The sequence below is a fragment of the Urocitellus parryii genome, chromosome 2 (genome assembly GCF_045843805.1).
Source record: "Urocitellus parryii isolate mUroPar1 chromosome 2, mUroPar1.hap1, whole genome shotgun sequence".
Lineage (NCBI taxonomy): Eukaryota > Metazoa > Chordata > Mammalia > Rodentia > Sciuridae > Urocitellus > Urocitellus parryii.
In genome coordinates, this window is record NC_135532.1 from 114,245,360 (window position 1) to 114,271,451 (window position 26,092).

Sequence of the window (26,092 nt, forward strand, 5' to 3'; positions counted from 1 at the left end):
ACTGTGGCTTCAATAATCCCTGCTCTACTTAGCGAGGCTTGTCTTGCCCTTCAGAGCCTAGCCTGGAGAACTTGTCTTCATACAATTAAAAGCAAAGTCTGCCCCTTCTTTGGCCACTTGGAAGGGAATAGCGCTTTCCTCCTATTAGACCATTAATTCTTCATTCTAATGGGAATTTATTCTTCACTTAAATGCAGCTTCATTTCTCTAGAATCCAAGAAATTTAAGTGTCTGGAATGTATGATCAAAAAAGAAAATAGTACTTTTCACTTTAATGCTTCTATTCACAGCTTCTATGCTTTCTGGCTCATAAATCCTGTTACTTTTATTGGCCCATTCCCTATTTTCATAAGCATATTCTGGATTTTGGTATGCTTAGCTAGAGAATAGCCTTATTTATTTACACTTAAGTTTTAATTATTTACCTTAGGAGTGACACTTTGGTAGCTTCCAATGGAAGATCTAGTCTACCCTCTCCTCCCATAGCTGCCCCATGCTCATCTTTAATTAGCTTTCTTTATTCTAGGGATGATCCTTTTCTCCTCTCTAGTGATGATCAATGACCATTTATATACCAACCCACTATGTTCTTTTAACAGTCAGTATGTATTTTAAATGAAACCCCATTTCTAAGTGGCTTTCTTTTGTAACTAAAGAGCAAGACAGGTCCAGATGTAGCTTCTTTTGTGTGATAGCAAAATCTCTTTGTTTTCAATCTGATTTCTTTTGCTAAAATCACTTCCAGAGGGCCTTTGGTTGGAAGCCATTAAAATGGCCCCAGTGGTTTCTGCAGTCTTGATGGTCAAATTTGTGCGCTTGCTTCACCTTGAGTGTGGGCTGGGCTCATTGCCTCATAGTGGGGGCAGTGGGATAGCACTTTGGAGACTTGGTCATACAAGGACTGCGGCTCTTGTCTTGGCACCCTTCTCTCCTCTGCCTCCTCACCCCAAGGGAGCCAGTACTGGTCTAAGGAGCCACCTGTGGCAAGGGCTTACGGGGGCTTCTGGCCAACAGCTAGAGGTTCTCAGGTCAATAGCCTGTGAGGAAGAAAATCCTGTGCATAATCATCCAAGTGGGCTGGAGGCCATTGCTCTGCCCACCCACTACCACCCTCGCTGGAGGCCAGGCCTCCCCCATCTAGGTCTTCAGGTAAGATTGCTCACCTCTGGGTTCACTGATACCATGTGGTCTGGTGAGACCCTCAGAAATGATAATTTTATAGTTTGAAACTTCTGAATTGGAGATAATTTGTCACATAGCAATACATAATAAATACAAGCTCTTAAGGCAAATTACCTAGCTTTTCGCCTGTTTTTCATAGCTATATTTGTTTAGATCGTTCTTTCCTCTAGAGAGAATTTAATTACTCATGAAAGTTTTTCTTTAAATTCTTTGAAGGCCGGAAATGCAGACATCAGTTTTATTCCAAATTATGTCACCAGTGCTCACTTAGCATGATGCCTTGCACCCAGAGGAAAATTCATATTTTCTGAATTTGACACTTTCATCTCTTTCTACCTGTCCTGATTAAGTTACTCCTCCTTCCTGTATCACAGTTTTTCTTGGGACTCAGACCCCTAACTCATTGCCTCCACTTCTTGCCCCTCTAACCTGCTGCCTGGTCTCTGGAACTGCCACACTGCTGTCTGGCATGTCAGTTCCCTGGTGGCACTCAGTCCACTCTGCTGTCCTCCTCTCCTCCCTGGCTTGGGAGAGGCTCCCTTGCTAGGGAGGTGAGACAATCCCCTGATCCCCTCACCATCCAGAGGAGTAAGAGCATGAAAATTGGTTTTGGTTTGTTTTTCCATTTAAAAGTAGTAAGTAGGTAGATAGTTGAGGCCAGGAGATAGCATGTGGCCACCTTGAAATTTAGAAGCAGATTGACTAGAACTTAGGTTTCCCGAAAGAAGAAACATCATACCAAGAGATTCAACTTTGAATCTGGGCTCCACCAAATTTAATAACCTTAAGGGAATTATTCAAGCTTTTCAAGCTTTTCAATCAGTTCCCCATCCAGAACAGGTAAGTAATTTCTATTTTATAAAGTTGTCTTGGGCATTATTCTTGAACCTGTATTTTGTCCATTCCATATTTTAGCTTATATTTCTTTGGGATAGGTTTACTTTGTAGTTATAATGATGCCATAAACTTTCTATTTTAGTTGATAACTTAAATATAGCAAGACTATGGCATATTTGTTGTTAATAATTGATATTACTATTCCTTTATTACTTTTATTCCTTAATTAAGGAAAAACCAGCAAAAATATTATTTCTCACTGACATTCAGAATTTACCTCCATTTGTCTTTATTTGCTCTACTATCGTAAGTGGGATCAAATATTATAATATAACAGATGTTGGTGATTAGAGAACAAATTAGTTGTTCCCCTATTTCTAAACTACTTATCAGTTTAGAAATAAGACTTTGGTAGAAAAAAGTTTTCCAAGCTGTCTAAATAAAAACATGGCTGAAATGATTAAGCATATGTAAGGAAGAAGACTAAAGCATGTAAATTACCTTATGAGTTTAGGTTGATAGAAATGTAAAACACTAAAGTAAATTTATATTTATATTATTCAATATCTTTTTAACTTAAGCAATGAGTCAATGTTAAAACAAATAAGACATAAATACATAAAGATTCCTAGGCTTAGAGATTTTAGTCATTTGCAAACTGAACTGGGCACTGAGGGAACTTCCGAGATTATATAGTTCCGTGTATTCATCTTACACCAAAGGAAGCCAGGCCCCGAGGTTAAGTGACTGCTCTGTTAAGGACAGAGCCAGATACTTGCCATGACACCAAGCGCTACCCTTTGTGTTCATGTATTACGCTAATTGCAAAGGTACCAGGATCTGCATCCTACCTCTTCCTGGGACCGGCTAAGTTGTTGTATCAGTTGTGTTTGTGCCAACAATACTCTTTCCAGTTCATCTGACTTGTGTTTCATTTCCTTCCTCAAGTCTTCTGAAACTGAATGATTACTGTCAATTTCCTTCTTCAAACGAGATTCAAATTCTGCAACCAATTTTTTTAGGTTTTCAATTTCTTTTTTCTTTGACTCAGATTCTTCTGTGTATTGGATGTGGGATTTGTGGAGTTTTTCTTTAAGAGTGGTCACTTCCAGCCTTAGGTCTCTAGTAGCGCCTGCGATTAAGTCAGATATCTGTAAGATAAACATCATATTAGTTTGTAGGCAATAGTTTCTAGATAACTACAGAGATCCAGGTTTTTAAGAGGGTTACTCTAGTATGTTCTTCTAACTAGAGGAAAAAAACCCCCATGACATCCATAGGTCTTCAATATTTTCTTTTAAAAGTTCTTCAGTTGATGAATGGATAAAAAAATGTGGCATTTATACACAATGGGATATTACTCAGCAATAAAAGAGAATAAAAATCATAGCATTTGCAGGTAAATGGATGGAGTTAGAGAAGATAATGAATGCTAAGTGAAGTTAGCCAATCCCAAAAAACCAAATGCCAAATGTTTTCTCTGATATAAGGAGTCTGATTCCTAATGGTGTAGGGAAGGGGAACATGGGTGGAACAGATGAACTCTATATAGGGCAGAGGGGTAGGAGGGGAAGGAGGGAGTCATGGGGTTAGAAATGATGGTGGAATGTGATGGTCATCATTATCCAAAGTACATGTATGAAGACATGAATTGGTGTGAATATACTTTGTATATAACCAGAGATATGAAAATCTGTGCTCTATGTATGTCATATGAATTGTAATGCATTCTGCTGTCATATATAAATTAAAAAAATAATAAAAAAGTGTGATTCATTTTCCACCTAAAATGGTATCACATTGATCAGTTGGGTAGCCTTGGAAATACATAATATTTGTGACTACATTGAGCTGCCAAGGATAGCTCAGGTCCTGACAAAGTAGATTAAGGGCCTGGTTGGACCTAGCTAGGTTGGCTGCAGGACCTCAAAATGCCTGATATTTGGAGATGCAGGAAGGGGGGGCACCACAGTTACACTCTACTAATATCATACAATTAAGTTTCCCTTGACATAATTTTTCTTTTCTTCCTTTCTGTCTGTCTTCACCTTTTAGAGCAACACTGCCCAACAAAACTTCTGATGGAAATATTCTGCATTATCCAATATGGAGGCCACTAGCCACTTATTTATTTATTTATTTTGGTACAGGGGATTGAACCCAGGGGAACTCAACCACTGAGCCACATCCCCCTAGTCCTTTTTATATTATTTTGAGGCGGGGTCTGGCTGAGTTGCTTAGGGCCTTGCTAAGTTGCTAAAGCTGGCTTTGGACTTACAATCCTCCAGCTTCAGCCTCCTGAGCTGCTGGGATTATAGGCATACACCACTTGCCTGGCCACATATGGTTTTTGAAGTAGTGTGCCGGTAAATATTTAAAATTGACTCCCCACACACAAAAAGGTCAAATATGAATCTAATTGGCATGGTGTGAATACTCTCAACATAGCTACCACTGTAATACCACTGATAGGACTGAGCTGGAAGGGGATGACCAGGATAGGCTCTTGAAAGCCAGTATAGGCTACTGAGCCCTTTCAATGTGACTGATGTAACTGAGAACTGAATATTAAATTTTATTTAATTTTAACTAATTTAATTGAATTATTAGTAGCCACATATGACCACCATAATGGACAGTGAAATTCTAGAGAATATCCAGATATTGTGAAAAAGTACTGCTTCTTGAGGCTTCTAGATGAATATGAGACAATAACCTGGGGAAGCATGAAATCTTTAGAAGGGAAAAGACTGTTTTCTTTCTCCTTAAAAAAAAAAAACAAAAACAAAAAAAAACTAAACAAAGAACAGAAAAACAAGGAAGAACAGAGATACTTCTGATGAAACATATCCTTATTACTTCTGCTACAGATATTGTCGTATTATAAATATTAGCAAAACAAGAAACTAGCCCACAAAGAGTCTGGAAGGCATTTATAGACCAAAGTTCCAAGGGCTTTGTGAACTATTACTTAAAAGAGTTATGTATCCAAATTTGTTTCAAATGTTAAATTTACATAAGGAGTAATTCTTGAGAGAAATCTATTCACCACAATTGGTCATTTTATAAATTAATATTCTATTTTCTGCAGTTAGTCCAGAAGGAAAGAGGGTCACTGTAGGTCTGAACAGTGGATTTCTTCACCCAGAGGAGAGGTGACCTTGAGACTGAGCAGGATAGGAGGTTCACCTGGCCATATGTTTTGATTTTTTTTAAAGGCAGTTAACATTTAAAAATCAGGAGACTTCACTTATAAAAATTTGGACTTACAACTTCTTGTGAGAAACCAAACCATCTAGCAAGTTTAGGCCTGCTTTCCAGTGTTCCTCTGCCCATGGGATCCTCAACAGCCCAGTTCTGCAACTGAAATTGCAAGGTGAGGGGAGGATGGGCAGGGGAACTCAGCGTGGCCCTTGGCACAAGGGGTGGGAGACCAGAATTGAGGTGAGCCGAGGCTCCAAGCTGGTGGCACATGCTCCACTATCTCCATAGGATTTTACTTACGAAATATCAAAGATAAGCCATCAAGAATTTCAAGGTAGCATATGCAGAACATTAAATCCATGGCACAAAGCATTTCTGAGTGTGGGGTCCTGTGCTACACAGTCACACACTCACAGAGTGGACCACTGAACAACAGCTCCTTGGTTGCTCCTTCACACCCACGCAGAGATGTCAGGCTCATTTGATGCTTCATCAGTGTGGACTCTAATGAGTTAATCAAAATATTTTTTCCCCACTGGGCCTTGATTAACACACACATACACACACACACACACACACACACACACACACACACACACATACACCCTATACTTAGGTCCTATAAAAATGGAAATCTTAACAAAACCTTAAGTTTAGGGCATACTGTTTAAGAAATTAGAAAGGTGTGTTATGTTTTGAAAACATTTTCTTTCAACAATGTTTGGAACTGGAAATTTCTACATTTAAAAAGGATATATTTTAGTTGGGAAATTTTTAATTACATAAAACAGTTCAATTTTGATGATGGATACTGAGCTGTTTGGAATATCCAGCCAGGCTAATTATTAGTCATAAAGTGTATGCTGTTTTAAAGGTAAGTTTATCTTAGTAGGAAATCCCACGCATCTGGATTATATGCTTACACAACTTATCTAGTTATCCACCTGGAGAAGAGCCAGACTATTTTACCTGTGTGGCTACAATCAAGCACAGTAGCCACAGGACAGCCATGGGAGTTAAGAATACTGCAGTGTCCCTAGGTGGAAGTACTGGCCCCTTAAATAGTGATGAAGTAACAATTGCTGACCTTCATTTGTAGTTCTTTCTGTTCCTTCTTATACTTTTGGATTATTTCTTGGTGTTTTTCTTTTTCAATATCAAGTTCCAATTTTGCTTCTTCTTTAAAGAGAAGAGCCTTCTCCTCGAATTCAGCTAAGTGTCGGGCTCTTTCCTTGGCAAGTTCAGTCTCAATCTAGAAAACAGTGTTAACCCATATATAAAACCACTTTATCTAGAAATAGGTACATTAAGCTTATTTTCAGACTTGATTTTTTTAAAAAAAATTCTAGCATCAAGTTTTAATTAAACTATTTAAAAATTTCAGGTACTTAAAATTCAAACTTAGAATCTGGGCCAGAAAAAATGATCTTGGGTCAAGTATTATAAGACCTGGGGAGACCTAAAATCTAAAATATTACTAGAGAAGTTAGCATTAGAGTCTTCAAAAATACTAAAAACTGAGTCATTTATATGTCATGACTAAAAGCTTAGTCATTTACACTGAAAATTCAGTCTTTGCCAGCAACCCATAAGTAGAAAATAAATTTTTTTCTTGCGGTTCTTAGACTGAGGTCAGCTGAAATTCAGAGGAGCTACAGGGGCAGGTGTTGATTTTGCAAATGGCCTTTTCTTGATGGAGGTCACAGATTGTCATCCTGAGGTTATGAAGGCTAGAAGGATGACTAAAGGAAAACACTACAGCTGACTCAGAATCACAGTGCCAGTGGGGATTCAGAAATCCCTTGGTTCAGTCTCTGAAGCTGCTGTGAACTGTAGGGAGAATAAACAAGGAACTGGTTTTACAATGGAATTGAGTTTGATCTTGGTTCTAAATCCTGGCCCTGCCACTGGCTAGCTTGTGATCTGAAGCTGGAGCCAGAACCTCTCCTGGAGGGTCACAACTAGCTCCCTCACGGGCGTTGGAGGATTAAATGAGGCAAAGCCTGTGTGTAAGCCCAGCCTGAGCAGGGACTCAGCTGTCAGGGGAGATGACTTCCACTGCTGACTCTCTGGTCCCTGCTGTGGCATCTATTCCAGAGACTGGTCTGCTGAGTGCCTGTCATATCCCGAAGTGGCAACTCTCTCCAGCAGCAGGAGTTCCTACTTCGCAGAGCATCTGGCACTAGGTAGTTTCCTAGTTCAGCCCACATCCTTCATGAGGTTTTGTTTGTTTGTTTGTTTTTCAAAAACAAGGAGATCTTTTTTTTTTTGTAGAACTACAGTACAATTATAAAAAGCAGTAAAGTGAACATTGATATAATACTATTCAAATTGCATCAGTTGTCCCCCCATCAGTCTGGGATCTAATCCAAGAATTGCATTGCTGGGGGTGGGTCCCCATGTGAGCAACCATTCAGACCCTGTGGAGGAGACCACGTCTGCTATACTTGGTTCTACTCTACTTTTAAATTTTATTTATTTATTTATTCTAATTTGTTATATAGGGCAGCAGAATGCATTTCAATTCATAATATACATATACAGCACAATTTTTCATGTCTGGTTGTACACAAAGTAGAGTTCCACCATTCGTGTTTTCATACATGTACTTAGGATAACGACGTCCATCTCTTTCCACTGTCTTCCTACCACTGGTTTCAGCTCTGCCTACTAGAGCAAGAGAGAGGTCAAATCTGAGGGTTGGAGTCATCCATGCCTTGGAGTTCATCTGAGATGATCAGAGAAATCCTGCTAATAGGCTGGCTTGAGGCCTGCATGGTACTGTGCTGTGATTATGAACTCTAATTGGAGGTAAATGCCTGGTAAGTTAGGAGAACTGTGTGGTTCTGGCCTGATATCTCAAGGGAGGTTTGCCAAGAAACAAGGTTTGCTAAGAAAGTCCACAGGAAGCCCTTTAAATTAAATAAAATAAAACAGAAGACCATCCCAAGTTGGAAGGTCAGTTGGGGCTAGAACTGGGCATATGCCCCAAATGCACAGGAATTGGTCTGACAGTGATGTGAGGAGCTATTCTGGCTTTCTCAATAACTTTCTGGATAGTTTGGGTAAAAGTCTACTGATGATCTGTTATAGGATTGTCCACATGGGCTGTTCTCAGAATGCTAAAGAAGAGGAAGGCCTGGGGACATTCAGAATAGATTCTAGTGTGAAGATCAGGGACTCACGTCCACTTGCCTCCTGTAGCCATTTAGACAGCTCACAGTGACTCCAATAAGCAGCATGGCCTTAGACAGAACACCTTCCCCCAAACCTGTTCCTCCCCAGGCCCTCCCAGTGTCAGGACACAGCACCACCATCCATTGGTTATTTAAATTAGTAACCATAGCGCAATCTCTCATATTCTCTCCCTCTCTCTGCCACACCTAACAAAAATGCCTTGACTCCCTTTCTTCTCACCTCTCCCTCCACTACCCTAATTTTGGCCACCATTAGTTCCTGACCAGCTTCCTTATTGCCATCCTGGCCTCTCTCCAATCGTGCTCTACATAGCAGTCCTTTTTACAAAATACAAATTAGATTTTTTTATTCCCTTTTAGTGGTTTCTCAGTGCATTAGTATAAAATCAAAACTCCTTATATGACCTTTTATGGGGCCACCACAAGCCCACCTGACACCTTTGTGTGAATTGACAAAGCACCACTTTCCTTAGATGGAAAAAGTCTCATGCCAGGTGCAGGACTTAGAGAGCCGAGCATGGGCTGGATTCCAGCTCCTGCTGCCCCTTTGGCCAGGGCTCTCAGACAGGGTACAGCTGTGTGGCAGCCCTGGGCAACTCCAGCTGGATTTATGCTCATTCCCTCATTTGATCACTGTGCTTCAGCCACACTGGGATAGATAAATCAAGATAGGAACGGAGGAAAAGTCAGAAGGCATAACTTCCCGAGTTAGAGATCACAAGATATTTTGACACTATTTTTTTTAAAGCAACATTGTTTGAGATGCTCAAGAAAAATGTATGTCAAGGTACTAAAATATGAAGTGTTTTAAAAATAATCTCTTATGTGGTTAATTGGTAGAGCCCAATAGTTATTTTAGGACAAAATCTATCTTTCCAAATATGATGGATTGCTCAAAATAAAGTAGGTGGAACAGGACGCGGTATAAATTAGATGACAGAAAAAACTTTGGAAGAACCTTTTAAAAAAGAAGTTTTTCAATTTTATTTAAGGAGAAGAGGTCCTTTGATGTGGAGGAAACAAAGGAAGCACTCAGGAAGAAGTGGGAAGGGCAAAGGTTTGAGTGGCAGAATGTTCTGTTATTGATCTGTGTACACCTTGCTCCTGAACGACTCCTTGAACTTTTGTGGGTTGAGAGAAAAGAACGGCGCATACTGATTGTGGGAAAGAAAAGGCACCGTGGGAAGAAGGGGAACGAGTGATTGACTATTACTGGCTTGGTTTTTAATTTGCACAACCTGAGAAGGAAAAACAAAGCAATGAGCTTCCGATGGAATTTCCAGAACTACATAGGATGACAAGAGTCACCTGAATGTGACAATCCCATGGCATGAGCCTGCTGGTCCCTTCATGACCTATCGAGTTTGAACAGTGAAGAGCTCACACAGTGGTTTGCTTGCAGAATACACTATGTATCATTAGGAGGTTGAATGAATGCCCAGCTGCGTGTTTGTATTTTATATAAACTGCTGGACTTATGATTTATGCAAACACACGATGTTGATGCTACACATATAATGCATAAGCTACTGCATACAGTAACTAACAGTAATTTTGATAATTGTGGGAAAATATTGACTTTTTAAAAAAACAAATAATATGTGAGCTTAGGAATCACACAAAGTAAAAATCAATGATTTGTGTACACATTCCAGTATTTAGGTTTTTTATTTTTGTTTTTTATTATCTATAACCTCCACTAGTTCAAACTCCATCTCCTCAGTGAAGATCTCCCAATGAGTCCAGAGCATTCTGAACACAGCTCATTCCTTTTGTATTTGTTATTAAAATGCATAATTAGTATTTTAAACATCTCTATCTAGTATTGATATGCAAAATACTGTCTTTTCACTGATTATTTTCCAACAGAGAACTTTGTGGCTGATTTTGTTATTTCCTAACTGTCCATGGAGCCTTCAACACATTAGAACATAATCACCTGTCACTCCCTTCGAAGCCCAAGGTTCCGGAACTTCAGATACCAAAATGGGGATCAGATCGACTGTTCTCATTTGGTATGCACATATCGTTTTTGAAAATATATCTCCTAAAATAAATTATTGTACTATTTTCCAAAAGTTAAAAACAAATACCAGTTGGAAGCTTTTATTCCCAGTGTCTAGATTAAGAAATAGGCTCAGAGAGGTAAAGTAACTTTATCAAGATCAAGAGTTCTCTGAGGCGGGGAGGTTGGCATCCTCAGATGTTTCTGGTGGATTCTGTGGGGTACTGTGCTTGGTTTCCCCCCATAACCTGCCTTCTTCCTCCTTTTACAGCAGAGTGGCTAATGAGGTGGATGTGGTATTCATGTAGTTTCAAAATATTGGGGGATTTTGCCAGATACCATTTGGTTAATGATTTCTAATTTAATTCCACTGTAGTAAGAGAAAAAAACTTTGTATGATTTAAAGTCTTCTGAATTGATTGAGAATTCTATATAACACAAAATAGTTTATTTTGGTAAATGCTTTACGCTACATAGGAAGAATGTGTACTCTACTGTGGAGGATATCTATAAATGTCAATTGGCTCAGTTTGTTAATAATATTATTCAATATTTCTTAAAAATACATTATTATATCATTTTCCACAGTACAGATTCCTTCTGGTTTTCTGGCTATTTTTCTGCCAGTCATTCAAAGAAAGATTACATTTCAGACTCTGGTTGTATATTTGTCTCTTTCTCCTTGCAGTTTCATCAATTTTTGCTATTAGGTGAATAAATGTTTAGGATTATCATGCCCTACTTTATCATATGAAATGACCTTCTTTTTCCCTGGCAATATTCTAAATTTTCTCACATCTTTGCTCTGAAATCTGCTGGGTCTAACAATAATAAAGCTATTCCAACTTCCTCTAGCTCTGTGTTAGAATAGTATATCTTTTTCGTCTTTTACTTTTAACCTGCTTGTGTCTTCATATTAAAGTGCATTTCTTCTGGTCAACAGATGGTAGGGTCTTGCATTTTTACCCAAAATGAAAAACTGTGTTCTTTAAATGGAGATATTTAGACCAAGATAGTAAACTCTGGCCAGTCATTACCCATTCATTCTGGCTGCTTACACTATGAGCAATGGCAAAGTTGACTGGTGTTGTGTCCATAAAACCAAGATTTGCCAGAACTTTACAAAAAAAGTTTTCTGATCCCTGATTTAGACCATTTATATTTATTGTTATTGTTGGTAAGAACACCTTTAATAAATCTACTGTCCTATGTTGTGTTTTCTATTTGGCCCACCTTATCTTTTCTCTCTTTTTCTATCTTCTTTTTGGATTGAATATGTTTTAAATTTAACTTATCTCCTTTACTGGCTTGTCAGCTGTCAGTCTTTTTCTTTAAGGCTTCTAGAACACATCTGTAATGCAGTCTACCTTCTAGTGACACACCATCCACGTACAAGAAAAACAGCATACAGGTGGCCTCAACCTAGGATCTTTCACCTGGACAGTGATGTTGAAAGTGATGTATTCAGCAGAAACTATACTTTGAACTTTGATTTGAGATGTTCGATACTTTATTATAAAATAGGCTTTCTGCTAGACAGTTTTGCCCAATTATATAGGCTAATACCTGTAGCTCTGAGCACATATGAAGTAGGATGGGCTAAGCTATGCTAGACATGTTAAATGTATCTTGATGATGGCAGTTCCAACTTGTGGTAGGTTTACTGGGACATAACTCACTGTTATGAAGTGTGATTCCCATTTCTTCCCTCAAGACATTGTGCTACTGTCATAGATTTTGCTTCTATGTGTTAATAATCTCATATTATGAATTCAATTATTAAAGTTACATAGCATAATTTAATAATACTGTGCCTTCTGATTCTTTTTAGCCATATATTTATTAGGTATAAATGTTAATAAATATTATATAAATAATTTCATCTCTATCAAAGTTTGTATTATACCTGCTATTCTTTTTTATTTCATTAATAGTCCATTACAACACATTAGGAATTATTAGACATTTGGCTCTTCCATTTGAAAAAAATTCAGACTTTTTTCTCTCTTCAAGAAAAATTTAATATTTCTTAAAGTAAACTTTTCTCCTTTGCATTTTCACTATCAATTCAGAGACTTCAGCCAGAAGTAAGATTTTGTTTGTTTTCAAAAGTTTTATGTAGTTCTTAAAATGGGGTCAATAGTGCAGTTCTAAAATGTTTCTAAATGTAATGTCTTGATGATAATCTAAGGAAGGAATATTTGGGATTTGCTTGTTGTATTAACAAGTCAATAAGTGACGTGAACTGGTTATGTAAGCAATTTGGTTATGGGAGATTTTTTTAATTACTAAGTGTTCACTGAATAATAACAACAGTGTGCATTTGAGACCAGTTTTAAAGATTCAGCATGCACATTAATTTGCTTTCTTTGGATCAAAGCAATACTTCAAATAAACAAAAAGCCATTACAATTAGTAAATACTGTTTTTTAAAAATGTGCCATCCTTGTTGCATAGCAACTATTGCTCCTATTATGAGCTTTTTACATACTCTAAAATAATTAAGTGCAGGCAAAATTGCAGTCTACTGTTTTTGAACGTTAAAGGCATTTAAACTATGAAGTTTACTCTAATACATGTATTATATATTTATAAAGGGAACATTTCATTCCTACGCAAAGGCACAGTGACCCAAGAAAGAGATGACAATGTCATATTAGTGATTCTTCTTTCTCATAAGAAGACTTTTAGGGAAGTTTTATTCGTAATCTCAATAGCTAACACAGCCAAGACCTAATTATCATTTCCTGGCTTTGCTGGCCTGGAGCTTGATTTACTGCAAGTTAAATGATGTTTATTAATAAGAAGTCAAATTATAGAAAAGTAAACATGCCTAAAGACGTCTGAGACAGATATCATGGTCTTAATAAGAACTTTGAGACTATTACCTACAAGTATTTTCCCCATCACATTAACTTAGCATAAAGCAAGAGCATAAAGTTCTACAGGGTCAGCTGCTGAATCTACTCAGTGTTAGTGCCTCACAACCAGAGCACAGCAAGCAGGAGACTAGGGTGGGTCAGAAGCAGAGATGCCCTCTCCAGTGAAATGGATCTGAAAACCCTACGTGGGGGTGACTGTGCAGGTGGGGCACATATACTCCAGCAGGTTCCCCCAAATAGTCTAAGACAGGGAGTCAGGAGTCTGAGGAAAGGGAAGGATTGCTGATCTCCATCCATGTTAATTCCATCAGATAAATTTCCAAGTCAGAGAAGGGACATTTACAGTATCTCTTGATATATACGAACGAACAAGTCTTAAGAAGGTTGCTTTAATTTCCAGTGTCTTAGAGAAAGTGTGAGACACCATTTCGCTAGCTCTTCAGTGTGGTGCCAAAGCAAGTCTATCAGTTGAATGAATTAAAAACTATCTGTCATTTTACTTTGCATATTTTGGATTGTTAAGTTGATCATCTTCTTTTTGAATTTTAAAACATGGATTTGGTAAAGATGGGAGAAATGAATAAAAACAGAGTAGATAATCAAGTACAATGAGGCTTGTAAACATTAAAAAGAATTAAAGTGTGGGCCTTGGAAGAAAGGAAAGAAAGGGCTGTGCTACGAGGGACACTTCCAGCAACTTTAGTCCATACTCTCGAATTTTGCTTTCACCAATATGGAACTGTAGTCATAGCAATCATTACTGCCTGACTCTGTAGGCTAAGGAACAGGGGAGCAGGTGAGGATTTAGGGAGTGCTCTTATCAGCTCATACATTTGAAGACTAGAAACAGAAAAGACTATAGAGTTGGCCTGAGCCAGCCACAGCACCTAAAGGGTTTTAATTTGCTGATGGCAGAGTGGGGATTCATGGTGGAGATGTTAGTTTGAAAGTGGTCACTGCTTATTGATAGAGGTTACAAGTTATAGGATCTAGTCCCTGAGGAGAAGAGTCCAATAACAACTAGACAAATTGTTAGGACTTCAGTCAAACAATCTTGAGTTTCAGGGGCCACCTCCCATTCAAGGGAAAAATTTAAGAGTTTACAAAAAAACCCAGACTGGGAGTGTAGCTCCCTGGTGGAGACTTCGGGGTGGAGGGTAGAGCCCAGTGATCAATCAAGGAGTACTGGAAATCTATGTTAGGAGATGATGTTGTCATCTCAGTGACTAGAGCTATTCATGGAGAAGGTGGGAATTAACAATTTTAAAAACATTACTCATGCTATGTAAAATTACAAAAGTAATACATTTTCACTGCTACAACTTTGGAAAACACACAAAAATCTAAAGATTAGAATCAGTGCATTTTTTTTTCATACTCTAAAAACAAACATTTGTTTATAATGGCAGGCTAAATGGTAACTCATTTTATTTTGCCAGGGCATATATTTTGAAAGTTCGTAACTGACTTTAAGTCATTTTCCATTCTTTTATATTATCTTCTTATAAGAGAAGAAGAGAAGTTATAAGAACATTTTCTTTTTTTAAAGAACGTGTTCAGCTAGGTGCAGTGGTGTACTCCTGATAATCCTGATAGCTCAGGAGGCTGAGGCAGGAGGATTTGAGTTTAAACCCAGCCTCAGCAATTTATCGAGCAACTCAGTGAGACTCTGTCTCTAAATAAAATACAAAAAAGGACTGGGGATGTGGCTTAAGTGCCTTTGAGTTCAATCCCAGGTACCAAAAAACCAAACCAAAACAAACAAACAAAACCCCAACTGATCAAATGTAGATTCTAACACTTATGTGAAAAAAGTAAACATTCGGAAAAAAATCATGCTTCTGCATGAGAAACAAGGGCTATCTTAATCTTACAAGATTTCAAAATCTGCTCTTACTTTTTAAATTTCCTATTATGTAGGGTAATATTTTAGAAAATACACACATCATAAACACACTTAGTGTTGGAAATACCAGAAGGGATCAAAAGTGTACCTAGAAGCAAAAAAATCTATCTGGAACAGTATTCTAGCAAATGGGCATAATTTTAAAAAGCAAATATGACACAGGCTGGTGAAAGCCACACTATTACCTTTTCCTTCCAGCTATCATCGCTAAGCATCTTCTGTCTAATGGTCTCCTGCAGCTGCTCGATGCTTTTCTGATGCGACATCAGCATTAATTCCCTGAAAACCATAAACCCAGAGATGAGTCAAAATGTACCTCACACTCCTTGTAGGTGACAGTTCCTGGCTTACAGACTATCCTCTCACAGCTTAGTGTTTATCCTCTTTACAATACAAGCGCATACACACATACACACACACCCACACCCCATGTACCATTTTAATTGTTAACAGAAGTTCATAAGCACTGCATATAAGGCTAAGTATCTTCTCAGGCGTTATTTTTTCTTAATTCATAATAAGTTGTTATTTTTTGCATGAAATAGTAACAACTTATATGGAGTCACAAATATAATAAAATCTTGTAAGTTATGGTTCAAAAAGTTTGAACTAAATTCTAGAACCAAAGAAAAACACCTTGGAATATGCCTTAAAGTCAATAAATGTTTTGTCAATATTATTGACAAGTCTCAAGAAATTTTAAGAAATTGAAATTGTATTGTGTATCTTTTCCAACTGTAATGCAATAAATGTAGCAAACAATTACAAGAAAAACCTCAAAACTATATAAATACATGGATTAAACAACTTACTCTTCAACAACCAGTGGGTCAAAGAAGAAATTAAGAAAGAAATTTAAGAATTTATTGAAATAAATGAATATGGAGACATAATATATAGAAAGTCTATGGCGTACAGCAAATATCACATTAAGAAAGAAGTTTATAGCAATTAATGTTTACATCACAAAAGCAGAAAGATCTCAAATAAACAACCTATTGCTGTAACTCAAGACACCAGAAAATCAGGAAGATACCAAACCCCAAATAAATAAAACAAAAGGAATAATGAAGATCTAAGCAGAAATAAATGAAATAGATACAAAAATACAAAAGATCAGTAAAAAGATCTAATTCTTCAAAAAAGTAAACAAAACTGACAAAACCTTAGCTAAGATGAACTGAGAAAAAAAGAGAGAAGACTTAAATGAGAGATGAAAAGGGAGACATCATAACTGACACCACAGAAATAACAGCGATCCTAATGGGTTAGTATGAACAACTCCACAACAATACATCTGATAAGCTAGTTGAAATGGATAAATTCCAGGACTTGAAGCCCTTACCAAGACTGAACCATGAAAAAACAGAAAACTTGAACAGAAAAACAAGTAACAAGTTTGGACCAGTAATAAAAAGCTTCTTATCAAATAAAAGTCCTGGATCAGATAGCTTCACTGCTGAGTTCTATCAAACCTTTAAAGGAGAACCAATACCAATTCTTAAATTATTCCAAAAAATTAAAGAGGAGGGATTTCTTCTAATCACATTCTACAAGGCCAACATTATCCTGATAACCAATTCAGACAAAGACACAACAAAAAAGGAAATGCCAGAGGCCAATATCCTTTAAGTAGGTATGCAAAAAACAAACAAACAAACAAAAAACCCTCAAAAAATACAAGCAAGCTGAGTTCAACATTAAAAAGATTATTCACCATGATCAAGTGGGATGCAGGATGGTTCAAACATGAATCAATATATATGATATGCTACATCATCAGAATGAAGGACAAAAACTATATCAACAGATGTAGAAAAAGTATTTGATAAAATTCAACATCTCTTCATGATAAAAACATGGAATAATTAAATACACAAAGAACACAGCTCAACATAATTAAGATCATATGTAATAAGTTAAAAGCTAACATTATACTGAATGAGGAAAATGTGAAATCTTTCTAAGATCTGAAAAAAGACAAGAAAGCCACTTTTAACATTTTATTCAACAAAGTTCTGGAACTCCTAGCCATAGCAATCAGGCAAGAGAAAGAAATAAAGGGCATCCAAACTGGAAAAGAGGAAGTAATATTGTCACTGTTTGCAGATGAAATAATCCTGTATATAAGAAACCCCAAAGATGCCACTAAAAAGTATCAGAAGTAATGAACAAATTTATCAAAGTTGCTGGATATATCTGAAATATAAATGTAGAAAGCAATCTGATTTATACTGTCTATAAAAAATAGGAGTTTATTTAACCAACAAGGGGGAAGATCTCTACAATGAAAACTATAAAACAATGAAGAAAGAAGTTAAAGAGGATAAGAAAAATGGAAAGACATCCTGTGTTCCTGAATTGGAAGAATGAAATTGTTAAAATGCCCATAATGCCCCAAGTCAGAGTCAGAGTCAAGGCAATCTCTATCAAAATATTAATGACATTCTTCAGAGAACTGGAAAAAACAAACCTATAATTTGCATGGTGAACAAAAACCCCCACAAATTATGAATATACAAAATAATCCTGAACAAAAAGAACAAAGCAGAAAGCAGAAGGCTGACCTCAAAATATACCACAAAGCTGTAGTGATCCAAGCAGTATGGCATTGGCTTCACAACAGACACAGACTGTACATCAGGACAGACAGCCCAGGAGTAAGCCTGAGCACACACAGTAGCCAACTGGCTTTCAGCTAAGATGCCAGGAACACACAGTGCAGAGAGGACAGTCTCTCAATAACGGTGCCGGGAAAATTGGTGTCCACGTGCTGAAGAATCAAACTAGGCCTGGCTCTCTTGCCAGTTACAAAATCGACTCAAAACAAATTAAAGATGTAAATGTAAGACCTAAAACAATGAAAACTGCTAGAAAAGACCCCAGACCACAGGAAATAAAAGCAAAAACAAACAGTGAAATTATGTCAAGCCAGAAAGCTCTGCACAGAAAAGGAAACAATCCTAGGGAAGAAGCAGTCCACAGAGTAGGGGAAACTATACATCTGATAAGGGATTCATATTCAATGTTTTTTAATGGGGGAATTATTGTTTTCTTTGCTGTGTTTTTTAGCTTGGTATCCTACTTGCCTATTTTTCTTTCGTTTCCTGTGCTTTTGGGATCTTGTCCAAAAAATCCTTGCCCATTCAACTTCCTGAAGTGCTTCCTCCATGTTTTCCTCTAGTAGTTTCACTGTTTCAGGTCTTATATTCATGTCTTTACTTTGTGTTGAATTTCAAAAAACTTGGGGAGGCCCTGGGTTCAATTCCAAGCACTGCAAAAAATAAACTAAACTAAAACCCCAAGATAAAAACCTGATTTAAAAATGGGCATTAGAACCAAATAGACATTTCTTGAAAGAAGACATACAAATGCTCCTAAGGTATATAAGAAAATGTTCAACATCAACGTCACTAATTATCAGGGAAATGCAAATCAAAATCACAATGAGATGTAATCTCACTCCAATAAAATTGTGATTGTCAAAAAGATAAAAGATGACAAATGCCAGTGATATGGAGAAAAAGGAACTCTTGGCACACTGCTGGTGGGAATGTAAATTAGTAAAGCTGTACGGAAGTGCCTCAAAAAACTAAAAATTGAACTGCCATCTGATTCAGAAATCCCACTACAGAGTATATATATCCCAAAGAAATGAAGTTGGGATGTTGAAGAGACACCTGCATTCCCAAGTTCATTGCAGCAAGAGTCAAGAAATGGAAACAGCCTAAGCCTCTATCATCTGAGGACTTGATAAAGAAAATGTGGCACATATACAGAATGGAATACTATTCAGACACAAAAATGAAATCCTGTCATTTGCAACAACATGGATGGAACTGGAGATCATGATGGTAAGTGAAATAACCCAGGCACAGAAATACAAGTACCCTGTGATTTCATTCATATATGGACATAAAAAGAGATAACTTCATGGAAGTTACTGAAGGCTGGTGAGAATGGGGGACGCTGGGAAAAGGCTGCTCAGTGGGCACTAAATTGCTGTGAGGAGCAAGTTCTGGGTGCTGTTGCTAAGTACCTACTTAACTTTTCAAGAAGCTAGGAGAAAGATCTTGAATGTTTTCACCATAAAGAAATGATAAGTGTTTTAGGAAGTATATGTGTTTAACCTGACTTAAACACTACACAATGTTTGTATATCTATAATTTTTTTAAAAATGCAGATTATATAGCAAGTTCTATAGGTTCTGCTTCATTATGTTCCTCTAACCATTTCCTCCTTTCCTTTCCAACTGCCCCAAAGCCTCCTTAAGTTCCTGGACTCTTATCTCCTATCAAGAGTGTCATAATAGACTCCTGATCTCTTCATCTCTAGCCTACTCTCATGTTATTCAACATCTTTACCATTGTAAAAATAGTGCCTATATTTCTAGGTTAGGAAATTTTAATGACACAAACACAAGACACATTTGACTTGGTAATTCAGATAAGAACATCATTTGAGGGAAACTGATTTTAAAAACCTCAAACTCCAAGACCTCATTTCCAGAAGCAAGTCAGACTAACTCTCCAACTGAAAATAAATTCTAGTTAAAATGCAGGAAGTTTTTCAGTGAATTGGTCAAAAAGTGAGGAAGATGCAGAGAGCAAAACTCAAATGAAAGGCCAGAGAAAAGTTCTCAGTGGAAAAATGGTAAAATCTGAATCTAGTCTGTAGTTAAGTTAATAATATATCAATGATGATTTCTTAGTTTTGACAGATATACTATTGTTGTAAGAGATGGGCCAAAGGAAACAGACTCTCTGTACTGTCTTTGTAACTCTTCTATATCTCTAAAATATTCCAAGCCAAGAGATTAAAAAGGTGAAGTGAAAGGAAGAACCCCATGAGGAGGGCACAGCAGCCTATCCTTCCTAGAAGGCACCTTTGAAACCTGAGGACCAGTCCACAACCAGGATGGGCAAAGGACTGCAAGGAACTGTGCTCACGCAGCATGTGTGAAATGCATACTCTTGAGTACTTATAGTATAGTCATCCTTCAGGACAAAACGGAAATTACTTGCTTTGAAGTTGTGGTAGGTGGAGAATTTCTAAATACAAAACAGCCTTGGTGCAGGTTTGTATCTTGAATTCCTACTACCTGAATGGTCCAAAAACTTCATGCTGAGAATGCATTTTAATGTGGTGCTGGGTTAATCTTGCCTCACAGGAAAAACATTAAGATATTTGGAAGAAATCTATCTATAATACAGGACTCCTAAAGATAAGGTTTTAAGAACTCTTAATTTATAATACAAAAGAAAATGTTAAGAAATGGCAGTGAGAGGAAGAATGAGCAGATACAAATGGCAGCATAATCCAACCTATGACTCCAAGATATTAAATTTTCAGACAGAGATATAAAATAAGGATGATTGGCATGTTAGAAGAAATAGAAGAGTGACTTAAATGACTAAGAACAAACTGAACTTGGGGCTGAAATGAGAACCCAGCAGAGGGTCCTGCAGCACATTAATCACAGCTGGAAAAAAGAAGTAAGAAGGGCTGGGCTGGGGCTCAGTGGCAGAGCGCTTGCCTCACATGTGACTGGGTTCAAGTCTCAGCACCACATACAAATAAGTGAATAAAATAAAGGTCCATCAATAGCCAAAAAAAAAAAAAAAAAAAAAGAAAAGATTCAAAAAAACCCCCACAACAACAAAAAAATAAAACATGACTCAAAAAATTATCCAGTGCAATATTGGGAGTAAAATGTATGGAGAATATAAAAGAGGTGCTGAGAGGTGGAGGACACATCTATTCAGCCCTTCAGAAGCAAAGGAGGGGGGCGGGGGCTGGGGCTCAGTGGTGCAATGCTTACCTGGTTCGATCCTCAGTACCACATAAAAATAAATAAAAATAAAACAAAGGTTTTGTGTACATCAACTAAAAAAATAAAATAAATCAATAAATCAATAAATAAGAAGCAAAGGAGGGAAAGTAGGAGGGAGCAACAGTTGAGGGAAGAGTCCAGTCTGTTGAAACCCACATGCAAGTCCAGGGAGCTCACTGGAGTCCAAGCACGACAAACAAAAATAAACCTCACACCTGACGCCTCAGAGTGAAAATGAAGAACAGCAAAGTTCAAGATCTTAGAACTTGGAGAGGAAATACTGAAAGGAACATAAATATCTGAGAGCTAGCTCTTGACAGCAACAGAGGATGACAGAAAGCAGCACAGGCATGTGCTCTGAGACCTGTTAGAAAATGAACACTGACCTGAAGTTGGGACCCCAAGGCCATCTTGCAGAAAGAGGCTGAGATAGGGATGTCCATAAAACCTAAGCACTTATCGCCAGTTCAAGGAATTTCCAAAGAATGTGCTCTGCAGGAAGGAAGGTGGTCTCAGAAGGAAGGTCAGAAAGCAAGAAAGGGTCTGCAAAGAAACTGGCCCCCACACAGGCAGAGGCTCCTCAGCTGTGTCAGGGGCAGCTGCGCCAGGCTTCAGGGTTCATGCGGTGCAGCTAGCACCCTGGAGCCCTACTGTTTTTATCTTTGGATTTGTGTTTGTAAGTGGAGTCTGACAGATGAATCAAGCAGGCACTAAGGTCTCAGTGTTCCAGCTCTGACCCAGTTACGCCTCTTGCCACTGTCCTGCCTCCCCCAGTTTTCAGTCACTGCTCCCCTGGCTTCTCCCAGGGACTGCCACTTCTGCCCCAGAGGGGAGCAGGGCCAGGGCCTGGGGAGGTTGGTGCCTGTAGAAGTCTGAACTTAAAGGACATTAAATAGCAAACAAAAGACCACGTGGCAGCATGAGAGAGAAAGGGGGAAGGAGGGAGAAGGAGGGGGAGAGGGAGGGGGAGAGGGAGGGGGAGAGGGAGGGGGAGGGGGAGGGGGAGAGGGAGGGGGAGAGAGAGAGACACTATCAAAGAAAGAAAAATGCTGCTTTCCCACTGTTTTAACAAGGAACCTTATATTTCCGTTTTGCAACAGGCTCTGAAAATTATGTAGTTAGCTCTGCATGTAGGAAAGTGTAAACTAATACAGTCTGATTAAAATATTAATTCTGATTATGTGCAGTTAGAGGAGCTAACACAAAGAACTAGAAAACTGGACCACCAGGTAGATGTATGTCAGAGGGCAGCTATTGGAGCTCCAGTGTTCTTCATCCTGTTCATTATTCAAGAGGAGCTTAGATACAAATTTTGGAGGTAAAATTTCAAAAGTAATTACTAAAATAATAGAAATAAAATATACTATTAGTGGAAAAATGCACTAATACACAAAACCAAAAAATCCTTCTAACGATAGGCCCAAAATGAGAAAATAGTACAGAAAGGAAAAAAAAAGGGGGGCAGGGGAGAAAGAAAAGGCTTAACACAATGATCACAATAGAGGTAAAAGAGTTAGAAGAAACAGACTTGATACAAAGCTTAGTTCTATGCTCTGTATAGGAGACATTCCTAAAATATAAGGACATGTAAAGACTGAAAGGAAGAAACTGGAAAAGATCTAACAGGGATATATCACAGGGAGGAAAGAATATAACTATATTATTATCAGGGAAATAGACTTTAAGACAAGTCATTATTGGGGGCTGAAAATGATAATAGGTTTGATTTACTATGAATATTCCTAAACTTATACACATCAAATAAAGTAGTCTCAAGATAGATGGTGCAAAACTTGCTAAAACTGTAAAGAGAAACAGGCAAACCCTCACCATGTGGTAGAATTTGGCATAGCTCCCTTGGTTACAGCTAAGCCGACCCAGGATCACACAGATGGCCCTGGAAGCACAACTGCACACTCTGGCCATGCAAGGTTGCAACCAAGGGCCAAGCAGAGAAAAATTCAGTAAAGATACAGGAGATGTATGGCAAGCACTAAGATCAATTTTATATAGAGAGCCACATGTTGCAGAAAAATACATAATTATTTTCCAGCTCATATGAAATTGACCACATTCGAGGCCAGAAAGTTTCAGCAAATTTCAAATAATTTTAGGCTATACACCTACTTTGCCAAACTTGATAGCCACTACCCTCAAATAGTTATAGAGCTCTTAAAATATGACTATTCCAAATTGAGATGTGCTCTAAGTGTAAATAAAATACCAGGTCTGAAAATTTAATATAAAAAAATCCAAAATTCAGCTTTGGAGATGTAGCTCAATGGTAAAGCACTTGCTTTGCACACATGAGGACCTGGGTTCTATCCTCAGCAAAGTGCACACATGTACACATTCACAATCTAAACTACCCCTAATAACTTTTAAAGATGATCATGTATTTAAATAACATTTTGCTATGTTGGGTTAAGTAAAATATATTTTTAAATTTGATTTTTATTTATTTTTAATTTTTTAATGTAGCAAGAATTTGTAAGAATTTTTAAATTACATATGCTCTTTATATCTTACTTCTTATGATCTATAATCAATATTCTCTGAAATTAAAGAAATGTCAGTAACAATAAATAAAATATCTCAATGTATCTTAAAAATTTAAAAAATGTATTTTGAATAACTCATGGGTCAAACAAAAATCACAGGTGGTACTTAAATATACTTAGAATAATAATGAAATTGCTACATATCAAAACTTATGAAATAAAGCTAAGGCAGACAGGATGGATAAACATGGGATACCAGAGAACACAAATTCAGATGAAGAATGAATGATCCTCAGCTACACACACACCAGGAATAAATTCCAGGAACATACTGTCGAGTACGAATCACACATACAACATGATTTTATTTCTGTGTATATTAAATACACACAAATCTAACATTACACTTTTCAGGAAGAGAAACATACTTGGTAAAATTAGAGGGATGCAAGCGCACAAGGGGCCCTAGCTGTGGCTTTTGTAGATGTGCTTGATCAGCTGGAGGAAGTTCCCTTCCACCTACCTGCTGTGTTACCTCTGAGGAAGGAGAATCTGGGACCAGGGAGGAACATTAAGGGACTTCAGAGCTAATGGTGGGGTTCTTTGTCCTAATGGAGTACACAGATCTTGTATTTCTTTATACTTTATACCTATATCAACCTTCTCCATGTGTACTCAGTGTTTCTAAAACAATTATTGATAAAGCCTGAGCACAGAGAATGGGGAGGTGGAGGAGAGAATTCAAGGCAAAGATGAAGGTGAAGGAATGGGCAAGGGAGTGGTAAGTGGGACTATCTTCTGAGTATGGGGTTCACTGACAGCCGGCCCTGAACACAGAGGGTCCCTATTTAAATGGTGCTCAAAATCCAGCAAATTTGAAAGTGTGCTCCAATCCACACTGTAAAAGTCTGTCCTTTATAAGATGAGCCATACCTAGCAGTTTCTGATAACCTGCCCCATGCCTGGAGAAAAGGCAGTGAAGCAAAAGGAACGAGGGATGAGGACAGCAAATGGGGTCTCACTAAAACTTCACTGCGGCTCTCCCAAATGTCTCTAGACATTTCTGTCTCCTTCACATCTCATTTTCCTCTAACACAAGCCAGATGCCAACAGCTCCCAAATTCCCTGTAGTCATATCTGTTTTGACATCTGACACTGGTGCATCCAACTTCCCAACTGGCTGCTCTCCTTTATTTTAGAAACATCTGAAAGACAGTGTTAACATTAACTTTGGCTCATGTCACATGTCGTCTGCTTTTCATGTGGGTTGTTCTAGGATGTAGCCCAAGGGGCAGGTTTACCCTGGAATGTTGTCTTTGTAGCAGACAGTAAAGAAAAAACATCAAAACACAGGATCTCTTGAAACTTCTGTTTAGAATGGAGCACGTCCCTTTTCTTGCATTTCAGAGGTAAGAACAGTGAAATGGCCAAGTCTGGTAACCTGTGTGGCTGGTGCTGTCCTCAGCTGTATTGGGGGGCAGGTGCACTGTATCACCTGGCACCCAGAGTCTGTGGCAACTCTGGAGACCTGGGAAGCCTGCTGTGTAAGTAGGGGACATTTCTTGCTATGATCCTTTCTCCTGGCGATAATTTCTCAACCCAGTTTTCTCCATAGTTCCTGGCTTTTCCTTTCTAAGATGTACTACTTTTTCATTATCCAGTTTGGCCACATCAGAAGAGGGCATTAGGGGTTTTGCTCATTGGAGAAAAAATTAGCTCTCTCAACTTTCTTTGGATTCAAAGATGTTAGGGATAGGGTGTGCTCCTTCATAATCCCCAGGTCCTGCCCCTCATATCTCCAGTCAACCCATGGTTTACTTTCTGTCACTAGGTCAGTTTGTATTTTCAGAACACATATACGTATCTGTACATGAAATCCTATAGTAGATTCTTTCTGATCTGGCATCTTTTACTTGGCATAACTATTTTGAGTTTCATCCATACTGAATTATGTATTAATAGTTCATTTGTTTTTATGCCAAGTGGTATCTGGCTGTACAAATACAGCACAAATCATCCATGCACCTGTTGTTAATTGTTAGGGGGTTGTAAAGATATGGCTACTACAGATACAGCTACTATCAATATCTGTGCATATGTTTTTGTGTGGGCATATGCTTCTTTCATATCTCTTGGGTAAATATATAGGAGTACAATGTCTTTCAAACAAAATAGGCACCTGTTTAACTCATAAAGAAACTTCCAAACCATCACTCAATAAAGCTCTACCGTTTTACATTCCCACAAGCAGGGTATGAGAGTTTCAGTTCCTCCACATCCTCTCCAACACTTGAAGGGCTTTTAAATCTTAGATATTCTAAAAGTATGTAGTAGTATCTCATTGTGGTTTTAATTTGCATTTTATGAATGACTAATGACACTGAGCATTTTTATATACTTATTAGTCATCTGTATATATTCTTTGGTGAAGTGTCTACACAAATCTTTTGCTCATTTTTTATTAGGTTGTGTACATTCAAATAATAAATTAGTTTTTAAAGTTCTTTATGTAGGACTGCGGCGGAGGAGATAACTTCATTGAAT

At 37.8% G+C, this 26,092-nt stretch overlaps 1 protein-coding gene across 1 annotated transcript in view; it reads right to left on the minus strand.

Moving 5' to 3' along the window:
* Lekr1 (leucine, glutamate and lysine rich 1) overlaps positions 1 to 26,092 on the minus strand; it is a 175,402-nt gene that overhangs the window by 30,236 nt on the left and 119,074 nt on the right. The window contains exons 10-12 of the mRNA XM_026392929.2: positions 15,399 to 15,492; positions 6,311 to 6,475; positions 2,871 to 3,170 (exon numbers count right to left, since the gene is read on the minus strand). Of these exons, the coding sequence (XP_026248714.2) occupies positions 2,871 to 3,170; positions 6,311 to 6,475; positions 15,399 to 15,492 (559 nt within the window). The remainder of the gene's footprint in view (positions 1 to 2,870; positions 3,171 to 6,310; positions 6,476 to 15,398; positions 15,493 to 26,092) is intronic.